This window comes from Pomacea canaliculata, linkage group LG14 (genome assembly GCF_003073045.1).
Source record: "Pomacea canaliculata isolate SZHN2017 linkage group LG14, ASM307304v1, whole genome shotgun sequence".
NCBI classification, from domain to species: Eukaryota; Metazoa; Mollusca; class Gastropoda; order Architaenioglossa; family Ampullariidae; genus Pomacea; species Pomacea canaliculata.
In genome coordinates, this window is record NC_037603.1 from 15,668,281 (window position 1) to 15,688,540 (window position 20,260).

The 20,260-nt window shown below is 44.3% G+C and overlaps 1 protein-coding gene across 2 annotated transcripts; it reads right to left on the reverse strand.

Moving 5' to 3' along the window:
* Nucleotides 1–1,651: 1,651 nt before the first annotated feature.
* LOC112555801 (tumor necrosis factor ligand superfamily member 11-like) lies at nt 1,652–12,997 on the reverse strand. 2 transcript variants are annotated; one of them, XM_025224322.1, is made up of 5 exons: nt 12,190–12,997; nt 10,484–10,953; nt 6,973–7,006; nt 5,681–5,803; nt 1,652–5,283 (listed from the first exon to the last, which is right to left on the reverse strand). In XM_025224322.1, the coding sequence occupies exons 2-5, from the start codon at nt 10,637–10,639 to the stop codon at nt 4,898–4,900; spliced, it is 699 nt and encodes a 232-aa protein (XP_025080107.1). In that variant the 5' UTR covers nt 10,640–10,953; nt 12,190–12,997; the 3' UTR covers nt 1,652–4,897. The 2 variants fall into 2 exon arrangements, with proteins under 2 accessions (XP_025080107.1, XP_025080106.1); XM_025224321.1 differs by having other exon boundaries at nt 10,484–10,956.
* Nucleotides 12,998–20,260: the final 7,263 nt, after the last annotated feature.

Consider the following 20,260-nt stretch of genomic DNA (forward strand, 5'->3'; position numbering starts at 1 on the left):
GAGAAATATTTATTTCTCTGGTTGTTTCGTGTTGTCTTGATAAAATGCCGCTCAAAAATTATGTCAACTGATCTAATTCCAATTCTAATTCTCTCTCAGAGCGACACAGTAGGTTGAGATAGAAGGAGGGAAGATGAAGATATGATACGACGGGTGTGTCAAGCTCCAGTGGGCACGTGACCCTCACGTGCAGCGACAAAGTTCACGACACGGAAGCCAAGGTTGTCAAGGTAACACTGAAGTTCTGTAGTTTGGTTTTCTCGAGGTATACCCCAGACAAAAACTACGAAGCTGAACAAAACTCACCGACAAGCGACTTACTGCCTAAGAGGCCGTGAGTGGTTCACTGTTTCTACGGCATGGCTTTAAAAAGCGAAGCTAAACTCTCCTGTCTCTATTTTTGCTGTTAACTGGGATATTAATTTATGCTGGGTAGACAGTGGGTGTTTCATGGTCACAAAGACAGAAAACATCAAGTAAATATGCGATTGGACTAAATTGCACGTGCACCTCTTTGTGCGCTCGTGTGAAAGTCCGCCGAGGGTAGACTGGAGTGTGCGACGGCGTGTTGGTTAGCGTGTGGGTGTAGTCACCAACCTCGTCTCTGTGTGTCTGTCTGTGTGTGTGTGTCCCTGCACAGCAATTCTGTCAAACCCAGCCAAGCGTGTCTCTCAGTGTTAACTCTGCCCACCAGTCTAAACTTGGCGATGTTCAAACAATCGCCGGCTATTCCCAGCCTCGCGATGTGCTCGCCAGTCGCACAGAATAACGGCAAAACGAGATCGATGCTTCAAGAGAGGTTAAAAAAGCAACAACAAAAAAATCCTAACATATTCCATCAATTTTACATGGCTGAAGGCTGGCGGAATCGATACACCGATCCTAAACACAGCCTCCTGCCGATGACCGTCACGTGACTAATCCAAATTCTTGCCACGCCTCCGCGACCCCTGAAGACACTTCATTTCTCTTTGATACCCTGAACAAAGTAGTCTGGGTATGGAGGTGTACAGTAGTTAGTCTGGCAATATAGTACCTGTCTTCCTACGCATGCAGGTTGGTCGTCTTGCCAGTGTTAACCTCACTGGGTCAAAGTTTACCACCTTGACTAAGGAACTGGAGAATTTCTATACGACCGACCAGGGTGAGGTGCTTCCTGCTGGCACCAGGAACAATGTTGGTCTGGTGCTGAAGCTAACAGCATCAGTTGGAGGATTTTCTTATTCTCTTCTTCATTAAAGAGGATCCAGAGCGGCGGCCATGTTGTGCGCGGCCAGGACAACCCGCCCACGCGATGTCGGCTAGTCGCCCTCGGCACAGCAAGGAACGAACGAAGGAAAAAAAAAGTGTTTAACTCGCTAATCCGATATCTGATCGCCAGATGGCGCTCACCCGATATACAGATTCTTATCGCGGGACACCCTCATCGTGTATAAATGCACACCATTATGTTCAGGACCTGGCAGTATTTTTTTTTTAAATATCAACCTCTCCTGTTTAACCTTCGATCACCCACACACACACCCACACTCGTCTGGGATGTTTTGTCAGCGTGGGAGGGAAAGTTTCAACTGAACAGAAGGCGGCTGCTCACACATTCCACCCGCCCACAACCACAAGCAATGCAGTCTCCACTCACCCAAAACTGACCTTTTGTTCATTCATTTATTTATTTCAATAGCTTTCATTTCCTCCTGACAACAATTTCAATTAATGATTCTCAAGAAACGAAAACATTTGAAATTCGCCTGATATCACTATCATGATACCAGCCTCGGCTTTCTAAAGACAAAAGTTTTATCTACTACAAAAATTGTACATGAACGGCGGGAAACAGGCGATCATCAAAAAACGAACAAAATGAGGATGTGAATGTTGGACAGCAGAAAGTTTGCATTGAGGACTCAGAATGTATAAGTTACAACACTTGTCTCCGCTCAGCATTCAGTAAATAACTTATAACACATCACACACGTGGCTGTCAGGCCCCTGGACAAGGTTCGTAACATGTGAACACAGTAATAGCATATCAACAGGTCATCACACACAGCAACATGAGTGTTGAGAATGTCTGGTGGTCGGAGTCGCTGCACCCACCCACGCCCCCAGCCAGTTATACTCACACCTGCGGGGGGAAAGTTCCCCTTCCACCTCACTTCAAAAATGCAGTTTGTTCACACCCACAGGTTTCTTGCTTCCAAAAAAAAAAAAAAAATACAAACACACAAACATGTCCTCTTAAACGGGGGAAAAAAATCACCGCTGAGAAAAAGAAATATAAAAGGCAAAAGGTGATAGGTTAAGGGTTACGATTCATGCGTTGTCATGTGACCGTGCGCACGTGCGTTCTTCTAGTAGTAATACTTTAAGCAGCAGCTGTTTGCAGCTGTACTGAAGCTGTCATTTACAACCTACAACACAGTTTAACATCTACACTCTACCTCCAACAAAGATTTTAATATTTAAGACAAATCCATATCCGAGACCTTTGAGGGTTTATGGTCTAAATTTCTTTTAACTGTCAGTGAGTGAGCGAGCGACTAGACCAAAGAGTTATTGTCATGAACAGTACACAGGAAATATAAAATATGAAAAAATGAAAATGGAAACTTGTCTTTCACTTACAGAAAAAATACAAACAGCTTTTACACGGGAACTCAAACATCACTTTAGTCTTGAATAGTTACACAAATATTTATCCCTCTCTCTCTCTCTCACTAACAGACCAGGTACATTCAATTCATTTTGTTGGACACACAAACAAGCAGGACTGGGATCCCTCCCCTCCCTTTTCAACATCAATAATATCATTATGTCATCATGGTGCATTTCCTCAACGGTCCGCATGAAACATTAACAGCAGAGATGAATGAAACTAGAAAACTATTCAATATTTACATCGGTCAATCCATCTCCAGGCTGGCACACTGCATCCTCAGGTACAGGGGCAAACAAGTGGAAGTAACTGTTGAGCGGATGAGTTGATTACCGGAAGTGGGGAGGCACGTAATGAAAGTGCTTGTGGGGTGACGTGTCATCAACGCTCGACATGTAACAACTGTCACTAGTGACACGTCACTAAACTTTGACATGTAACAATTCTATTTAATGGCAAGTCAACACGGTTTCCACCATTTTTTTTAACATTAAACAGATTTCTCATCAATGCTTTTGCATAAAAAGAAATATTTCTTACCAATGTTAACAAATGTTCTCCACCATCGTTTGACCTGCAATGAATGTGAGAAGGTAAGTCACGTGAGCAGTCTCAGTCTCTTCCAAACGAGACACACAGAACATCTTCTATTCCTGACAAAGGATTACTAGTAACTGCACTAACACAGTCGACAGATGTGTCAAACTCGCACACACCGAGGGCGAATGGTCTCGACATATTGCTGCATATAGCGTCACGTGACATGTTCACGAGATAAAATGGTCCGAGGGTTGGTTTTGTTTTTTTTTTCTCCCCCGGCAGCACTCTTACTCTCACTTCCACAGAAGACCTTCACTTGGTCGCCTCCAGAACGATTTAAAAGGTGTTTTAAAAGGAAGAAAAGTGACATGGAGCTGTCGGAAAGCTCACCTCAACCACTCCATTCCAACATCTCAGAGTGGTTGCTTCCAGGTTCGAGTGGTTTGCATTGCTAGACTACTAAATTCTGGGAGTCGAGTTCAAACTGTCAACACAGCTTTTCTCAGGCGTTCGTGGTTTCTCCGCTGGTTGTCCTTAGTGTAACAACTTCCACACAACACAACGAATCTTCAGCTCGCAAGGACGATCACTCTTAAGTAGCTTGAGGCGTTGATGGCGCTTTACCTGTCTCGCCATCGATGCCAACGACTTCTTTCTCGCCGGGGAGGGATGGAGGAGCAGGAGGAACTGCAGACAACTTCAGGAAATTTCAGCCTGGCAGCAGCATGCTGGGAAGTTCAAAAGGGTCATCAGGTAACCTCCCTTCTCTTCAGGATGCCACAACTGTTTAGCAATTCAAATAGATTACACCTTGTGCAAGCGGTGGCGAATGCCTTTTCCATGTCTGCTTATCTGCCTTGGTTGAGTATTGCTGACAGTAGTTTGATATCATGTCTGGCCACCAGCCTTGACCTGCCAAGCCTCTGTCGCCACCAGCTTCACTTTTATCACAACGGTTTTTGCTTCTGGTTTTTGTTTGGTGCCAACAACAACAACGACGACACTGTTGCATCATCCTGGCAGAAACTTGACAGCTCAACACTTAACCCTGAGATTTCGTCCTTCTGATCTTTCACACAATGGGGACGGAAGCAAAGTAGAGACGAAACTCTCAAGCCAGGGTGTGACCGCTAGGATGCGAGAACGAGGCTCCTGCTGCATGACAAACACATGGTGGTTAAGTGCTCGAACAAGTCTCGTCACAGAACATTTCCTCTCGGCAGGAGCGTTGGGAAAAGGAAGGGAAAAGTGGGGAAATGTTCAATCCCTTTTTATTAAATCATGTCCTTCTTGTTTGCAATAAGGGACATAATTCAAGCTTGGTGACACATTTTTCCTCCCTGACCCCCTCCCCAAATATCACCATGTTGTCAGTTGACACACCTGATCAAATTAACCACGTGACGAAGACACAAGATAAATCAGCAAATAATAAGCAGCGCCCCCTCCCTACAAACACCACCACCCTCACTTGACAACCATAATCTTTTGTATTATTGTCTTGGAATGAAGTCTTCGTCGTCAATAGCGACGATCAATATTTTAAATAACACATGAAACAGACATCTCCCGTGATGCCCTCCGAAGAGAGGTTTCTTTGAAAAATGTTCGTTTTCCCTGACTAAACGAGTTCTGCCTGGTCAGGCAGTCGTGGTGGTTTTGTTTTTCCTGAATGCCGGAACGAGTTCAGGGTCCGGGTAGCTAGTCGGACACTAACTTGAAGAGTCCAAAGACGTTTGTCTGTGGGAGGTTGTACAGGTAGGACGGGTACGACACAGCCACATTAATGATGTCCCCCTGCTTCAACTCGAAGGTACCCTCCAGGTCGCTGCTTTTGATCTCCCGCTGCTTGAGGTTGACACGGTCCAGCAGCAGGTGGTCCGTGCGCCCGCGGGAGACCTTCTTCACCGAGTGGTCCACCAGCAGCTGCCCCATCGACAACACGTTGGCGTTGGTGTCAAAGGTCAGGTTGGTGTACACGTGGTAGCGGCCCGTGGAGGGTATGGTAATGGAACCGTTGGCGTAGTGCAAATCAGCTGAAAGGAAGCTGGTGCCGGAGGTGTCATCTGTGTTCCAGACTAGATAATCTGTAGGATCAGAAAATGCTTGGTGAGGAGGATGAGGAGCAAGTCGGTAATGGTGAAACAACATCTGCCTAGTATTTATAACCTGATTAACATGCAAAAATATCAAGGTAAAAAAGCTGGACAACAGCAACAACAAAAAAAGACAGAGATGTACAAAGGTAAAGAGGATTCCTAACCAAAGAGTTGCATGAAGAATGTTGGTGGAGGGAAAAGCGAAGTCAACTACCTCCAGGACAAAAGACTGAAAGGAGGAAATGTCATGGTCGGCAAGATGGAAATCCGGGGATGCGTGTGTAGGATGTCGATTATTGCAAAGTTCTCACCGTGAGAAAGAAAGATAAAAAAGAAATAAAGAGAACAGAAATAATAATAAAGTGTAGGAGTGTGTGCTACTCACGCTGCCCACTCGGCAAGGTGTGCAGGTTGTTGATGGACCTGGTGACATCAAGGGTCAGGTGAGCGGCAGGTGTGGCCAGGGTTTTCGAATCCACTGCATTCTGCTTGCAGTTAGTGATCTTTCCTGTACACAACAACAAACAAACATTGATTACAACACTTCATGGCAAACCGTGGACAAATTATTTTATGCTGCACTAGAAGACCTGTGAATGCTGCCTGCAGTGTATGTGCGATTAATGAGTACAATAAACATGTTGCATGACTGCGCTGTCTTAAAAATTTCTTACAGCCTGGAAGGAAGGAACGAGCAGCGACTCCGAACATGACCATAATACTGTTTGTGTTTTAAGGCTACTTTATTATGCTGTAAATATGCGGCCACCTGCAAGGCTTGCTCGGCAGATCGTGACACACTCGTTACAGACATGGCGACCCTCCGTCAGTCAGTTTTAACGGTCATGTCAACTGTGACAGTCATCCCTTGAAAGGAGGAGGTTGGTTGGAGGGGAGACAGAAAAAAAAAAAGAGATTCGGTTGCAGGCAGTAAAGAGTGTCACGACCATGGACCAGGTGAGCGGAAGAGAACAAAGACAAACGAGCGGTTTTACCTGAGGGGAAAACCCCGACAGGACAGAAGGAAAAAGGTGTAACTAAATAAAAAATATAGTTCTTCTTCAAGATGGAGTCAAGAACAACAACAGCTGAGTGATGTGTGGAAATCAGATAATAAAAGGAATGAACGAGAGTGGATGAAAATGGTTTAACGCTGAGTCAGCATGACTGTGTAGACGGGTGTCACGTGCAGAGAAAGGACAGACAGAGGGTTGATCCCTCGACAACCAACACTCACTGTGCAGGAGAAAAGAGTTTTAACCACAGCACCACAGAGCACCCCGGAGACAAGAATGCGGCAAGCGCTGGCGAGGGATAACTAGGATAACAATAACCATCTTCTTTTATTCACCGAGAGTGAGTGAGCCTGCCAGGAACTTTGTATACGTGAAGGAAGGAAAGAAAGAGAGTCAAAAACAACATTTTTTCATTTCAAACAAAACAGTTTGACAAGAGAATTGTGCCCTGATAGACTGATATCAGACAGGGAGGAATCAAAGGAGCTGCTTAACATTCCAATCGTCTGTGAAGTCAGACGGGGGTAAACATTAACCTTTGCGGCATTCCTGGGTTTATTTAAACCTCACCATTCCAGTCATTCTAAGTCTCGGTCAAGTCAGTGCTCGTAATCCTCGAGCTACAGTTCTTTGCCAATTTTATTCAAGAATTCTTTCTCACCTTTATCCAACAGGTAGTCGCGTGTCATCTGCAACTGCAACAAACAAACAAACGAAAATTGAACGATAAAGAAGATAATGAACACTCCACATATTATTCTTTAGTCAGCAAAAAATACACACCAGACACCGAATGTTTGGCGAGGGTGGAGTGAGTTAAGAGATATTTTAAGGAAAGTTTTCAAATACAGTAGCAAACGGATAAAAACATGTAACAGAAAAATAAAATGAACAGACACACACACACACAAGTATATTTATCGATTTCAGACAGTAACTATAAGATCCATAAGAAAAGGGATGAAAAAAAAAAACAGTTGGGATATTACTCTAGAACATACGGATCATTTCGACTTATTTTAAGATAAACCCTCGATTTCCTCCACCTTGAACAAAGGGGTGGCGGGTGGTGTTATCAAATGATTTCTCAAGATCAACCACGTGGAAGGCCAGCGTCGACATGCAAAGTACAACGACTACGGTGTTATGCAATATTTCGTCAGCCTCACCCAGGGTACTGTAGATAAATGTAGTTAAAACCCATCACAAGTCTACCCGAAAAGCATTGCGCCATGCTACCCTGATACCCTGTAGCTTAGTGAATAGGGACAAGCGTGAGAACGTCTCACGTGAGCGCCACCCCAGTAGCGGAGATAGCGAGTGCTGGTACAGGTTCTCCCCCATCCCCTCCCTCCCACCCTGTTAGGTTTACTTGGATTAACTGACAAGCTTTTATTTCATTATCCATGTGACTCCAGTTGGCTTCGTTTTACAACCACCCCCTCCCCAACCTGTCTCCTCCCCAACCTGTCTCCTCCCCTCCCTTGATCAAGGCGCCCAGCCACAAATCAATCTCGCCCACACCGTGAGACCCACGTTCCCCTTCTGCCGAGCGGTTGCGGCCGGGTAGCGCTCAGCCGGGTGAAAAGAAACAGGTGCAGGACGACATCTCGTGCAGTCGGCGGGTGGGTGGAAGACTACGGGTGGGGGGACGAAGGAGGATTGCATCAGGCCTAGTGCCACAGTCGTCCCTGGAATGCCTTTCTCACGCAGCACGTGAGCGCCTGCCTTTCCAGCGGCTGTCAGTCGGGGCAAACCCCACGCCGCCCGCCTGCGTGACGTAACGGCGTGGCGTGCACAGCACGAGCCGGGGCCGGAGTCCGTCCGTCCGCCGCCGACACCAACTCCTCACAGCACGAGTCCGCGTCCAGCCTGTAATTTACTGAAACCCATTTCAGCCGGCCTTGGCCACAAAGGACCAAACACAGAAAACGACTTCAGCCAATTATTCTGTCTACAACCGGAGATAAATAACTAACGCCCTCGTCATGACGAGCGGCGGGGACAGTGAAAGTGATACCAATGTGAAGGTCTGTCAGGTAGCCGGTATTTCAGGTAGCCGTCTAATGGGTTACAACATACACCTCAAACGTGTAGACGATGAAGATCGTGGAAAGAAGTAACCGACTGGCACACGGAAGTGATTGAGTAACAAAGGAAGCAGTTTATGATATATATATATTGCCGAGAGCGGGAAAGTACAACTACTCTAGCAAACTCAACAAGTAAGAAATGTATGTCATACTTGTAGATATTAGCCAAGCATCGGCAGAAACACACTGTACATATTCTGAGCAATTTATCCAAATATGTTCCTGAACTAATTTTTTAAAAACTATCGAGTTTAAACGAAACCTTTTCACTCGAGGAAAAATGAAGCACTCACTGACGCACGTGCATGTCCCCGCGCCTTCCTCACTGACTAAAAGCTAAGTGGCAGGACCAATGTGCAAGTATACTATAATCTTGTTCGGTATACACACAAATGTCAAGATTCTGTTGCTGTATTCCTGTACATGACAATCCTGTTCTACGACATCCACACCACTAGCAGCATTAACAAGTGTGCAACCTTCGTGTATCTGGTTGACAGGAGAGGCGAGACTATGAATATCGCCCTCGTTTTTTTAACAGTGTGCACGATACACTAGCTTGAACACGAACTGCACAGGGTACACACAGGATACACACACTGATATACATCGTGCTGCTGTGTGGCCTGCCCCGCGTGCTGTGACCACGACCACCGTGTTTATCGTGGCAGCACGAGGCTGCACGTGAGACGACGGTGGAGGAAGTCTTGGCACGCGATCAGTAATGGCGCTGAGCAGCCCGCCATGGCTCGCCACTCCACTGGCCTCTCCTCCAGACGATGAAGGACTATGGCTGACTGGTGAGGGGGAGTATTAACCCTCGAGGGTTGACATCACAAATATTTGGGTGTGTGCGCTGTGGAGGGATTGTCAAATGGAAATATTGAGAAAGTTGGCATCTTGGACATTGTCATGACAACTGTCTGACCTTCTTCATCATGTCTTTGTCATTTCTGGTTCTCAAAATAGATTGCACACACGCATATAAAATAATGCCCTTACTATCACTTAAAATATAAGAACAAATGGAGGGGTGTGTGTAGGTGAAATTAGTAAACACGGATCATACTGTGTACGTGCCTATGACTTAGCAGATCACGAGAGCTCGGCAGGGAGGGGAGGGCCAAGACACGCAGCCCTCGCCGAAGAAATAAAAAAAATTGTTAGCGAGGTCCCTAAGCTCTCGCTGTCAACACGACACCCTATCATTCCAAACCACACACTGTCGTAGCGGAATTTCCCTCGACTTCAGACTTGGCTAAAAATACACCTGGAGGAGGTGGAGGGAGGTCGTTGGTGGCGAAGATCCGGAAGGTGAAAACAGTAAGAAACAGTTGTCATACGTGACACCGGCCATATATCAAGCACAGTCACCGGGGAAGTTCCGGATGTTGTGCATAACATAATGTTGAGGTAACACTCCATAGTCTCGACAACACAACATCAGGTCTGTCGGTGTCTGGTGTAGTAGGACAGGGGGTGGTGGATGGGGTGCTTTGTAAAAAACTTGTTTCATGACTTGCTGGTCACCTCCGACAACCTTCGAAAGGGGCTGTCCGGTTTCTAATCCGGGAATTTCATGTTTCTCATCTTCTGAACATTTGAAAGATTTTTTAAGTGATTAAGTATCATCTAAATTAGTGAACACGTGAATATCTTCAGTTTGTAATTTTCAGTCCTCGTCAATTCAGTTCCACCCTTGATGAGTTTAATTTTTCCTGTCATCTGCAGACCGGTGTAACGATTTATAAGCAACACAAAGTATTCAGGGAAGCTGTAACACTCCCAGTAACATTGCCCTCGAGTGCAACAAGCCCCAGAAGCTAAAGGGTAGCAAGTCCTTCTGCCATTCCCTTCATTAGAAATCACTGAACACGTGCCAACTGCATCTCGGCTGGCGAAGCAATTTCTCGAAGCACCCATGCTCATGTTGAAGCTAGTAAATGTTCTCCCCCCACCCCGGGTGTCTCTCTCTCCCTTTTAAAGCTCGTTTCTATCCGTTTGACCTTTGCATTTTCAACAGACTAGCAGAAAGATTAAAGAAAGAATAGGACTAAGAAATGTACAACAACGACTCACCATTCTGTCTGCCTGGTCGTACCCGGGGACTGTGTCTTTGGTACAGCACACCCCGTTTCGAGACCTCATGTAGACGGCCAGCCCGGGTATCCCTTGATCAGTGCACGGCAAGCAGGTCAAGAGGTCAGCGCCGGGTGGGATGCGACTGGGTGGCATTAATCGCCGACTCGAACTCTTTGGACGACTTCCAGAATCCAACAAAGATGCCGATGAGGACAGCGAAGATCATGTTCAGGCAAAGGGACACCACTAGGATGCAGCGGATCGTCTTGGAGTTGAACCCGGAGCTGATCTGCCTGTACAGACGCACTGCTGCCCGCCTGGGTAAGCTCTCGTGAATCTCGTTCACAGAGTTGTCGGCCTCCTCCATGGACACGGGTCGCAGCAGGCGGCGACCTGGCAACCGTGGAGGCGAGTTGTCGAGGGCTGTGTCAGGAACGTCGAAGTGAACAGTGCCAGTCATGTTGTCTCTGCTGGCGACATACACAGGAAATCTCAGAATCAGACAACCTGTCAACTTTCTTTAACTTTTCTCTCTCTACCTCTCTGTACTCACGTATGAGTTAGAAAAGCTCAAGCTTGCCAGCTACACGAAGACATAGGACGGGTATGCAAGAGGTCGACTATGCTCATTTTGTCTAATTTCAGTGGCCTGGCCATTCCCTCCATACCCTTGTTGCCATAGCACCCGACGACACGCCCAACCCATCCTGTTTGAGAGATCTTTGCAGGAGAAGCTGCATGTATTAAGGATGGGAAGAACAACCCGCTATGCACTAACAGGCCGCGCATGAACACACACACCAAGTACACAAATGGATGCTTCGGAGAGTATTACAAACAATGGTTTGATTATCTAACAGTTAACTACTAAATACAGTTTCATAATGATGGTGTTCTACTTGCATAAAATGGGTTTTTCCTTGATCCGGAGATAAGACGAGTCATAATGACAGTCCAACATTTTCTCTCTCATTCAGTGTTCACTCGTCAATTCTAGGCAAGTAAATAAGTAGCTTATGATCATTAAAACTGCAAAGCCACTACCCCTCCCCTCTACACTCTCCTAACTAAACAGAATTGAGAATTTACGGATATAACTCCCCCTACCTGCCTACATTTATCAACGGCTAGCTGTATGCTATATTTAGAACATGAAGGGAAAAGTACATTTCACCTGTGAATACAATCATGTCCAAACCCGAACTGTGTCACAACATGTGAATAAAAATCTTGACCAAAATTATTTTTAAAAAAACTGTTCTGTTGTGTGTTAACATTTCGCTTTCAGATGCCACTATTTATAAACTATTGACCCGACGAGTACTCGAAAAAATAATGAAGCTGGATCGGGTATGGACCAGCCCTGTACAATGTACACGTACCCCATTCAATGTGCGGTGTTATCAGGTCAGAAGTAAAAGGCTTTTCAGTAACCTGGTAAAACACTTTCAACAACCTGGTAAACACTTTCAGTGGCAAGTGGACTGTCAAGGCGTGCCGGCTTTCACATTTTATTTCTAGGACACTAACCTTCCTTCTTACATTTGTGTCCGGCATGATTATTGATTGGACAAAGACCTGAACAAAATCACTGTCCGGCATGATATTGATTAAACAAGATTTGTACAAAATCGATAGCAATCACTGTCCGGCATGAGTATTGATTGGACAAAGACCTGAAGACAATCAATGGCAAAACCCACCTTTCTTGGCAACGCAGACGACACAAATATTGCTAGAGATGGTATGGCGCAATCCCAGTGTCCTCTTAATGGAGCAGATCGCACGACTGGCCGCCCCGACTGAGTTGGGGTGTCGAGCGCACCCTAGTTTTGTAGGACGAAGCGATCAATCCGACCTCGGCAATGAATGGGTACGCCTACGCCAATCAAGTCTCGGCGAAACACAACACTAAGCAGACGACCGCCGAATTTTTTTTTTTTTTTTTTTTTGACTGCTTACAGAAAAGTGAACAGACTGTCTTGTCTCGTCAACCCTCGGTTTATTCAAACTAGAAAACTACACCTGCTGGTTGTTGAGTCCCTGTCAACGGCACCGGTTTGAAATGAAGCACAGGTACTCGCCAAATCGCGCAGACGATGATGAAAGAATCCTAACCGCTGTCTGGTCGAGCGAAGATAATGTATTTATATCAATCCCATCTCACCAGATGGAGTGAAAGTGCTCAGAAAGTGTCGCTCGTGGTGTGGAAGCTACGTAGGGACCAATTCAACAGGCGACCAGACTGTTAACTGTGGGCTCGCGTGTTATCTAGCTCGCTCTCAGCTTTCACAGCAGGTTATATTGACGTACAGACCTGCACGGAATTTCCACCGGAATGATGACGCACCGACCAATCACAAACCTCGTTACACTCGGCTTCGCTGGTGCAGACGACCAGGCATAAAAATACGACGGGGGCGATGTGAGGCTGGTGTGGCCTTGCTAGTCGACCCTCGAGAAAGTCTCAACACAAACTTTTCTCAGTAGAATCGCCGTTGAGCTTCACAAAACTCTACCACAAGCATCGGAAGGTTGAGCGGGGCGGGTGGGCGGTGAAGAAGAATCGCTGGCGTTTGCTGGTTCATTCGTCTGGGTGGTGACCTCGCCCTACATGCATACTTGATTAGCAGTAGTTGCGGACGGTTCGGGAATTCCATTTTAGTAGCGCGGCGGGGAATCTCATTGTGAACGGCCCTGACTTCATGTAAGTATCGGTAAGCTGAATAGACGGAAGATAAACCGACTAAATTAAGAAAGCGGCTGTTAAACTGAAAAGGAAAGTATTGGGCATAGATGGGCAAAATCATCTTCCGTTTGTGGGGTGGGGATCGCTGTCACATGGAAGCTCCAATCCGGAAAGACAGCTGGCAGCTTCAGCCGCCATGGCGCCTGGTTGGTCGCGAGAATGTCAGACTGTCAGACGAGCGGGAACGAGAAGCTGTGCACACCCACCCGTGCCTGCCAGGCCCTCAGCTAACGAGGGCAGTGCATCCCAGTGCACAGTTCATGTACAATAATGTGCGTGCACCACTTACACACGTGTCTTCTCTGTCTGTGTGTCTGTGTGTGAGAGAGATGCGTGCACACAGATGCGACTAGAGATAAGATTTATAAGTTTTCTCTCAACATATTCCTGGAAATAAATCAATATAAATATTTTTGTTGCAAAGACACTCTCCAAACGCAGGCAAGCTAGGAGACTCATTACAAACATCATAAAAACAAAAGAAAAAAGCTTTGCTAAACAAGTACTGTGTGTGTGTGTGTGTGTGTGTTATGAATTTACAATATTTTACTTTTTAAAAATCAATTTAAATTCAGAAAAGTCTAAAAACTTATTCTGAGAAAAACTTTTCTTTTTGTGTTCAAGAGTTTTCACAAGATATTTTCTTTATTTCGTTACAGTTTCAAGTGTTTCATTTATTACTAGAAACTTGGCAAAAACACTAATGAAAAATTTATAAAACATGCACGTGTTTTCACATCCAGTGTTTAAATAAAATTTGTTTGTAGTGAACATGTTCATCGACATTTTTATCCTGGCTGTAGGTCCGGTCGGGCGCTAGTGAGTGATACAGAGGACCGTCAGGAAGGGGTGTGTATCGGGTGGATGAATGGATGGGAGCTGCTTTTCTAGACAAAGAAGAATAATCTGGAGGGTATGTTAATCGGGCGGTGATTTAAGATTTTGGAGAAACAGGAACCCACCCTGAGGGTTGTAAGCCTGTGGTGTAAGATTTCTCACTTAAAAGCGCAAAGTCGATTAACGACCATTTGTATGTGGTTCGCTTCTCTCTCTCTCCATCCCCGTTTTTTTTTTTTTGTTTTTTTGTTTTGTTTTTTTTTTTTTTTTTTTTGTTTGTTTGTTTGTTTGTGTGTGTGTGCTGGGGGTTTGCGAGGAAAGAGTACATTAGCACTCCTAACAACATGGAAGCCAAAATCTTTTTTTTCTATAAGGCGTACTAATCACCTACACTGCAAACTACGAAGGGACACTTTTCACTTGTCTTCTACTACAACCAAACCTTCCAATACCCTGTCTAGTCATCTAGTTCCCCTCAGTCCAGTGAACAGACACCGTGAAAGTTCACACCTAAGATCACACCTGGGTGTCGACCCGCCTTCTCGGTTACCTCAGTCTACCACATCAAAGAATTCAGCTTTTCTTCTCTTCAAGTGGGAGCGTGCAGGGGAATCTCTCTCCAACATTTGAGCTCCAGGGGAGGGGGACAGCTGGGTCTCCGGGTGTCTTTCATGACACGGTAACCAGGGGAGACTGTCGGTGGTGACGGTGTTAGTCGATGAAGCGGTTTGTTTATGTGATCACAGCGGTCGTCTGGCAGCGACGGTGATGGACAGAGGGCTTTGTTCAGCTTTAGTCAGTGACACACGAACTCTTTGTGGACTAGAAAGATTATGAGATGCTTACTTAACTGCCTATACCCCGTGACTATAGAGTTGTCACCTTCCTAAACTGTTTGTGAACTTTATTGACGGTGTGTACCCGACTGCACGTGCCGACCACTGTCATCGTACACCGCCAATAATCAAAGTTTTGTGTTTTAAAACCTACATTCATTCCGTTAATAGAAAGAAAGAAACTCTTACCTACAAGCACCTGACATTCTTTTCCAGGTAATCAGCACTGAACAAACTCGTAACAATTAGTCTTCGATCCGTCTCCTCCTTCCTATCAGTACAACCCTCGTTCATATCACCTTCGTATCAGTTCCCTTCACCCTCACTCTGTGAGAAGTTGAAATCTTTCGATCAGACACTACACTGATTAAAATCACATCGATATCTCCACCAACTGAAATGATACAAGGCGAATACCTCAGAGGGAAAATACTGGAGCCGAGGGCTGGGTGCAAGAGTGGTTGAAGGAGCGGCCAAGCAGTTGGCCCGACTAGCCACTCCTCGCGAGGCAAGGCGCTCTGTCTGAGTGGATTTCACATGAGTGTCTCTCACTGCTGGTTGTAGGGTGGTGTCAGCAGTTTATTTTCACAAAGGTTGCAGGTTTATCTCCCCTCGGCGATTAACAAGCTTAGAGTAGTAAACACAGAACATATCTCCGCCAAACTCTTACAGCGATGCACCTTGGGAAACTAATTAACGGAACTAACGGACTTGAAATAAATCGTCAGCGAATTCTAATTTACACATTTGTCTCGGCTGAGCTTGCACCTGCATCTCTCTCTCTCTGTTTTATGAAAGCGAGGTTTTGTAATATTGTTCGCAGCTAATGTTTTTACAACTTGTTAAAACAAATCCTAGCTGTCCAGAGGCAATGTACACCCAAAGTTTCTTGAACTTAAAACTATTTTAAAGAAGTAAATTTAGAAAATTTATTTTCAAAAACTCCGCTCCTATGGCATTTATCTTCGTTGCACGAGGAGATATAACAAATGTGTTCATGGGAACGAAAGTCTGACTCGAATAGTTCTATTATATCCGGTATGGCGGAAATGTAAGACATGGTGGACATTGTGGCAATATGAAGATGTCAGACAACACATTCAGACAAAGATCATTATATCGATCGTCAGACAACAAATCAGTCTATCGGGTGTCGGGCAACACATCTCTCAATATCGGGTGTCACAAGTCGAATCACCGGCGACCTAGACAAAATTCGTTCACCACAACTACTTTTGCTCACTCAGTAGAAGACAATTTAAAAGACTCAAGCCAGCAGCTGTTGTAATTTTAAAACATTTTGAAACAACATCACAGTTTTCTATGACCACAAAATAACATTAAAAATAGACAGGAATAATAAAAAAAAATGAGAAGATCAATAAGCCCACATTAAAATCAAAGCGCGAAGAGATCAGGATCCACAGTTATGTGGCGCCCCCTATGCGGATTTTCTGTAAAGGGGAAGAACTCCTCCTAGTTTCACGTTTCAAGATTATTATTTATACACGTGCGCACTTTCCTGCGTGCTTCACCGCAGTTTGGATATTTTTTTTCCATATATACCTTCATTAGTTTGTCGATAAGAAATATTTTGACAATTATTGTGATAAAACAGATTATGCAAGAAATAAAGTTTAAAATTATATTATGTAATATGACCTGCAGTATGATATAGAAAATATTACACGAAACATCTGTTATGTTTATTGTATTTTGTTGAGGAAAGTTTACTCTGTTTTGTTACAAATAAAACTCGACAAAGTCGCACACCATACGAATAAACGCACCAATCAAACTGCTCGAATCAACATGGCCAACCTGAGTAAATAGCGAAATGGCCGATGGGTGGCGCTGCGACAGTGGTAAGGAGGCGTGGCCACATGACGACAGATTGGTGGGGTGAGAATGATGGGATTGGGACGACAGACGGAGGCATGCTGGGAGGCGACGAATGCGAGAAGACGAGAGAGGTGGAGGGGATGGGGTGAAAGACAGAAGTGCAGGACAAAGACAAATTGCCGGGTGGGCAGCTTGATTTGTTCGACTTGGTGTGAATGGGGCAGGAAGCACGTTATCGCCCCTACCCAACGCATTCCATGACTCACCTTACACACGAGCGGGCAGTCCTGCGAACATTGGCCTCCCCTGAATGCCATTGGCATTGTGTCAGAGAGCGGCGGCCAGGTTAATCACAAGGAGGAGGTAAGCGACCTGACAACATAATGAAAAGAAAAATACTGCTGTCTGGAAGGGTGGGGACGACCACAGACTGCCAGCTGAGTGTCCCACAGACAGTGTGATCGTGTGTCGCGTCTTCCGCCTTCAGTTCGCTAGTCAGCTTGCCCCGTCACGTCTTAAGGGAGGCAACTGTGTCGTAAGGGGAGATTACTGTCGGTTCTAATTTACGAACAAAGTGTGTGGCCTGCGGCATTTATTTTTTTTTTATCCTTCTGTGTTCTTATTTCTAACTTCTAACCTCTTGTAGGAATCCTATTGAAGCGGATAGGATTGTCCATGATATAAATCTTCGGTGATGAAGACACAATAGGTCTCAGGAAGATTTAGCCTGAACTTCCACGAATTTACAGTGGAAACTTTAGGGACTGAGTAAAAAGTGTTGTGGAAAATACTGTGTTTGAATTAATATTGTGCATTCGACAACCACTTCCTGTTTCTTTGTTTGTTTGTTTTTTGTTTTTTGTTTTGTTTTTTTTTGTTTGGGGTTTTTTTTTTTTTTTTTTATTTTGTCTTTCAAATATCCGTAGTTTCTTAAAAATCAGTATTTACATGGTCCATAAAATAAAGCATTGTGGTGCCATTCACAGCATTTTCGGATGATGATGACGATGATTAATAATATTACTAATCTTTGTTTCCATTTGCCCTTAGACAATATGTTTCTTCTTTAACACAACACACTCACGCATTGTTTGTGGGAGTGATAGGTATGTAAGGATGTGCGTGAAGCATGTGTGTGTGTGTGTGCAAGTGTGGTTTCTTGTATCTCAGATGCGAATCCAAAATCCACACGCAACCTTTGACACCTCTTCCATTCGTTGTCAGTGCAAATGTTCAGGCACCTGTCTTCATCGTCTGACCTCACTGGATCAGTCTGCGACTCGTTTGACGTTCCATGACCTCTGACCACGACCATCAGCGTGCATTTCTCGTGCGTAAAACGCTCGCCGTGGATGTTCGCACATGGCCAAGTCGAGCACACTTTGCCCCAAGGCGCCCCACGCACTGCGGAAGCCCCACGGAAGCCCTAGGGATCATCCTTCCTGTGCTGATGACGTGAATGGCAATTAGTACACAAGACATCTTCAGACAGGGTTAGGCCTGCATCCCTACAGATTGCAGCGCCCCCTGCTCCACACTGCTGTCCTCATTATTACAGAAACCACCACTACGATAATTGATGATGATGATGATGATGATGATGATGATGATGATGAGGAGGAGGAGGAGGAGGAGGAGATCATTACAAAATGTGTTTTAACCGTAATTATTGTTACATTACATTTCTGTACGAAAATTATGTCGAAGATTTAAAAAAAAAAATACCTGGATCGATCTGATTTTCTTTGTGGAGCTTCCCTTCCGTTCCAAGCCGTACACTCAATCAATATCTGTTATGTCCAAGCGGACTTTGCAAAATCTATACATAAATGGCGCCTGGATAATTTCCTTACAGATGCTCCTGCCAGGTCCAGAAATAGCAACTAATGGAGGTTGTAAAATGTAATTTTTATTGGCATTGTTCAGATCTTGTAATTATTTCTGCAGCATAGCTCACCCGGCTCCAACTTTCTTGCCCCACTGAACAGACAGCAGTTAAAGAAATATTTATCTGAAAAAAAAATGTCCGTAGAAACTACAATTCAAAAGCTGGTATTCTTGAAAGGCCAACGAGCAGACAAGCTCCAACAATCATTGCAATGTTGTCTGTCCTCTCCCGATGATTCAAGCAGACGAAGAGTATTTAATCTGACCCCGGGTGCTTGCAAATTGAAGCAAGTTGAGCGCGAGAGATGCTAGTAGCTTCCATGATAAAGGCCCCGCTAGAAATGTCAACGGTCCTCTTTCAATTGTCCAGCGGAAGCAGACATCTTGGCCGCCGACCTGCTGTCGGGTGTGTGACGTCAAGACCTGTGTTCACAGTTGAAGTGAGGTGAGTCAAGTCATTACGCATGCGTATCCGGAAGGAGACCCCGGTTTGTTATTCAACAACCACTCGCCTCACGAGGGTCGGCATCACAAGAAACTGTCGTTAGGGGGCGCCAAGAGAAACACATTTATATTCTTCTTTCTCTAACTTATCAAATCATTTGACACTAATAAAATACATTGAATAACGAGAGTAATGAGAGTTTTTCATTTATATTACTCTTACAAGTTGTTATCCGGTTCAATTCTATAGCTATACATTCTAGCTATACAATTTCATTTTATAATTATATAATGCATACATATATAAACATTTACATAGAATTGTATACAGCTGAAGTCACAGTGAAGATGTCTATCATTTTTGTTGAATGTCATTGAAATACAACTTTAGTCACAGCCAAGACGACTATATCTCTGAATGCAACTATCTTCACATCAAAAATATGAGGGCTACTTCTCAAATTTTTCTGAGGAAAAATACAAAATTCAGTAAAGTTTAACTATGTTTGGTACTTGTGATAATAAAACATACGAAATTTATCAGACTTATATGAGACCTTCAAAAGAATAAAAATAAAAAAAATAAAATGTCATTTGGTTTTTACTATACATGTATCTCCTGGTTACTGGATGACATTTTAACACACTTTAATTTATTACATTATTTGTTTTAGTCTTGCTGTGGGTTATTAATATACTTCTTACACTTTTAAAAACCAACCTGAATGGTTTCCGTTTTTTTTTGTTTTTTTTTGTGTGTGTTTTGTTTTTTTGTTTTTTTTTTAGCAGATTTCGGTAGATATAAAACTAACCTGTAAATTTCAGCCTCTAAAACCTATCCGTTAATTAATTATCTGGTACGATTCGCACCTGCGATCACATTTTACAGGTTAGTTTTATATCGCCTACATCTACTGATATCTGAAAAAATAAAAACGCAAACCTCCAGGTTGGTCTTTGAGAAAGCCGGGTGGATTGAGGTATAAATTCCCATCCTACTCACATCCCGTGGCGACACTTTTGTCAATAGAAATAGAAACCGTAGATACAGGAAGACACTATTTCAAAGCACAATTTTCATGTGTTTAAACCCAGATGTTTGATGAAACAACAGAAAAATTTCGGTTTTGGTCACTAGGTGTGGCTATGCGGGTCTGGCATTTTAAAAAGTTTCTTAAA

Excerpts from the sequence above, each read along its gene's own strand:
- LOC112555801 (XM_025224322.1), bottom strand. The coding sequence starts at position 10,639 with ATGCCACCCAGTCGCATCCCACCCGGCGCTGACCTCTTGACCTGCTTG. Across the intron at positions 7,007-10,483 it reads ACGACCAGGCAGACAGAATG|TTGCAGATGACACGCGACTA; the intron begins GTGAGTCGTTGT and ends TGTTTGTTGCAG. Across the intron at positions 5,284-5,680 it reads CACCTTGCCGAGTGGGCAGC|ATTATCTAGTCTGGAACACA; the intron begins GTGAGTAGCACA and ends CTGATCCTACAG.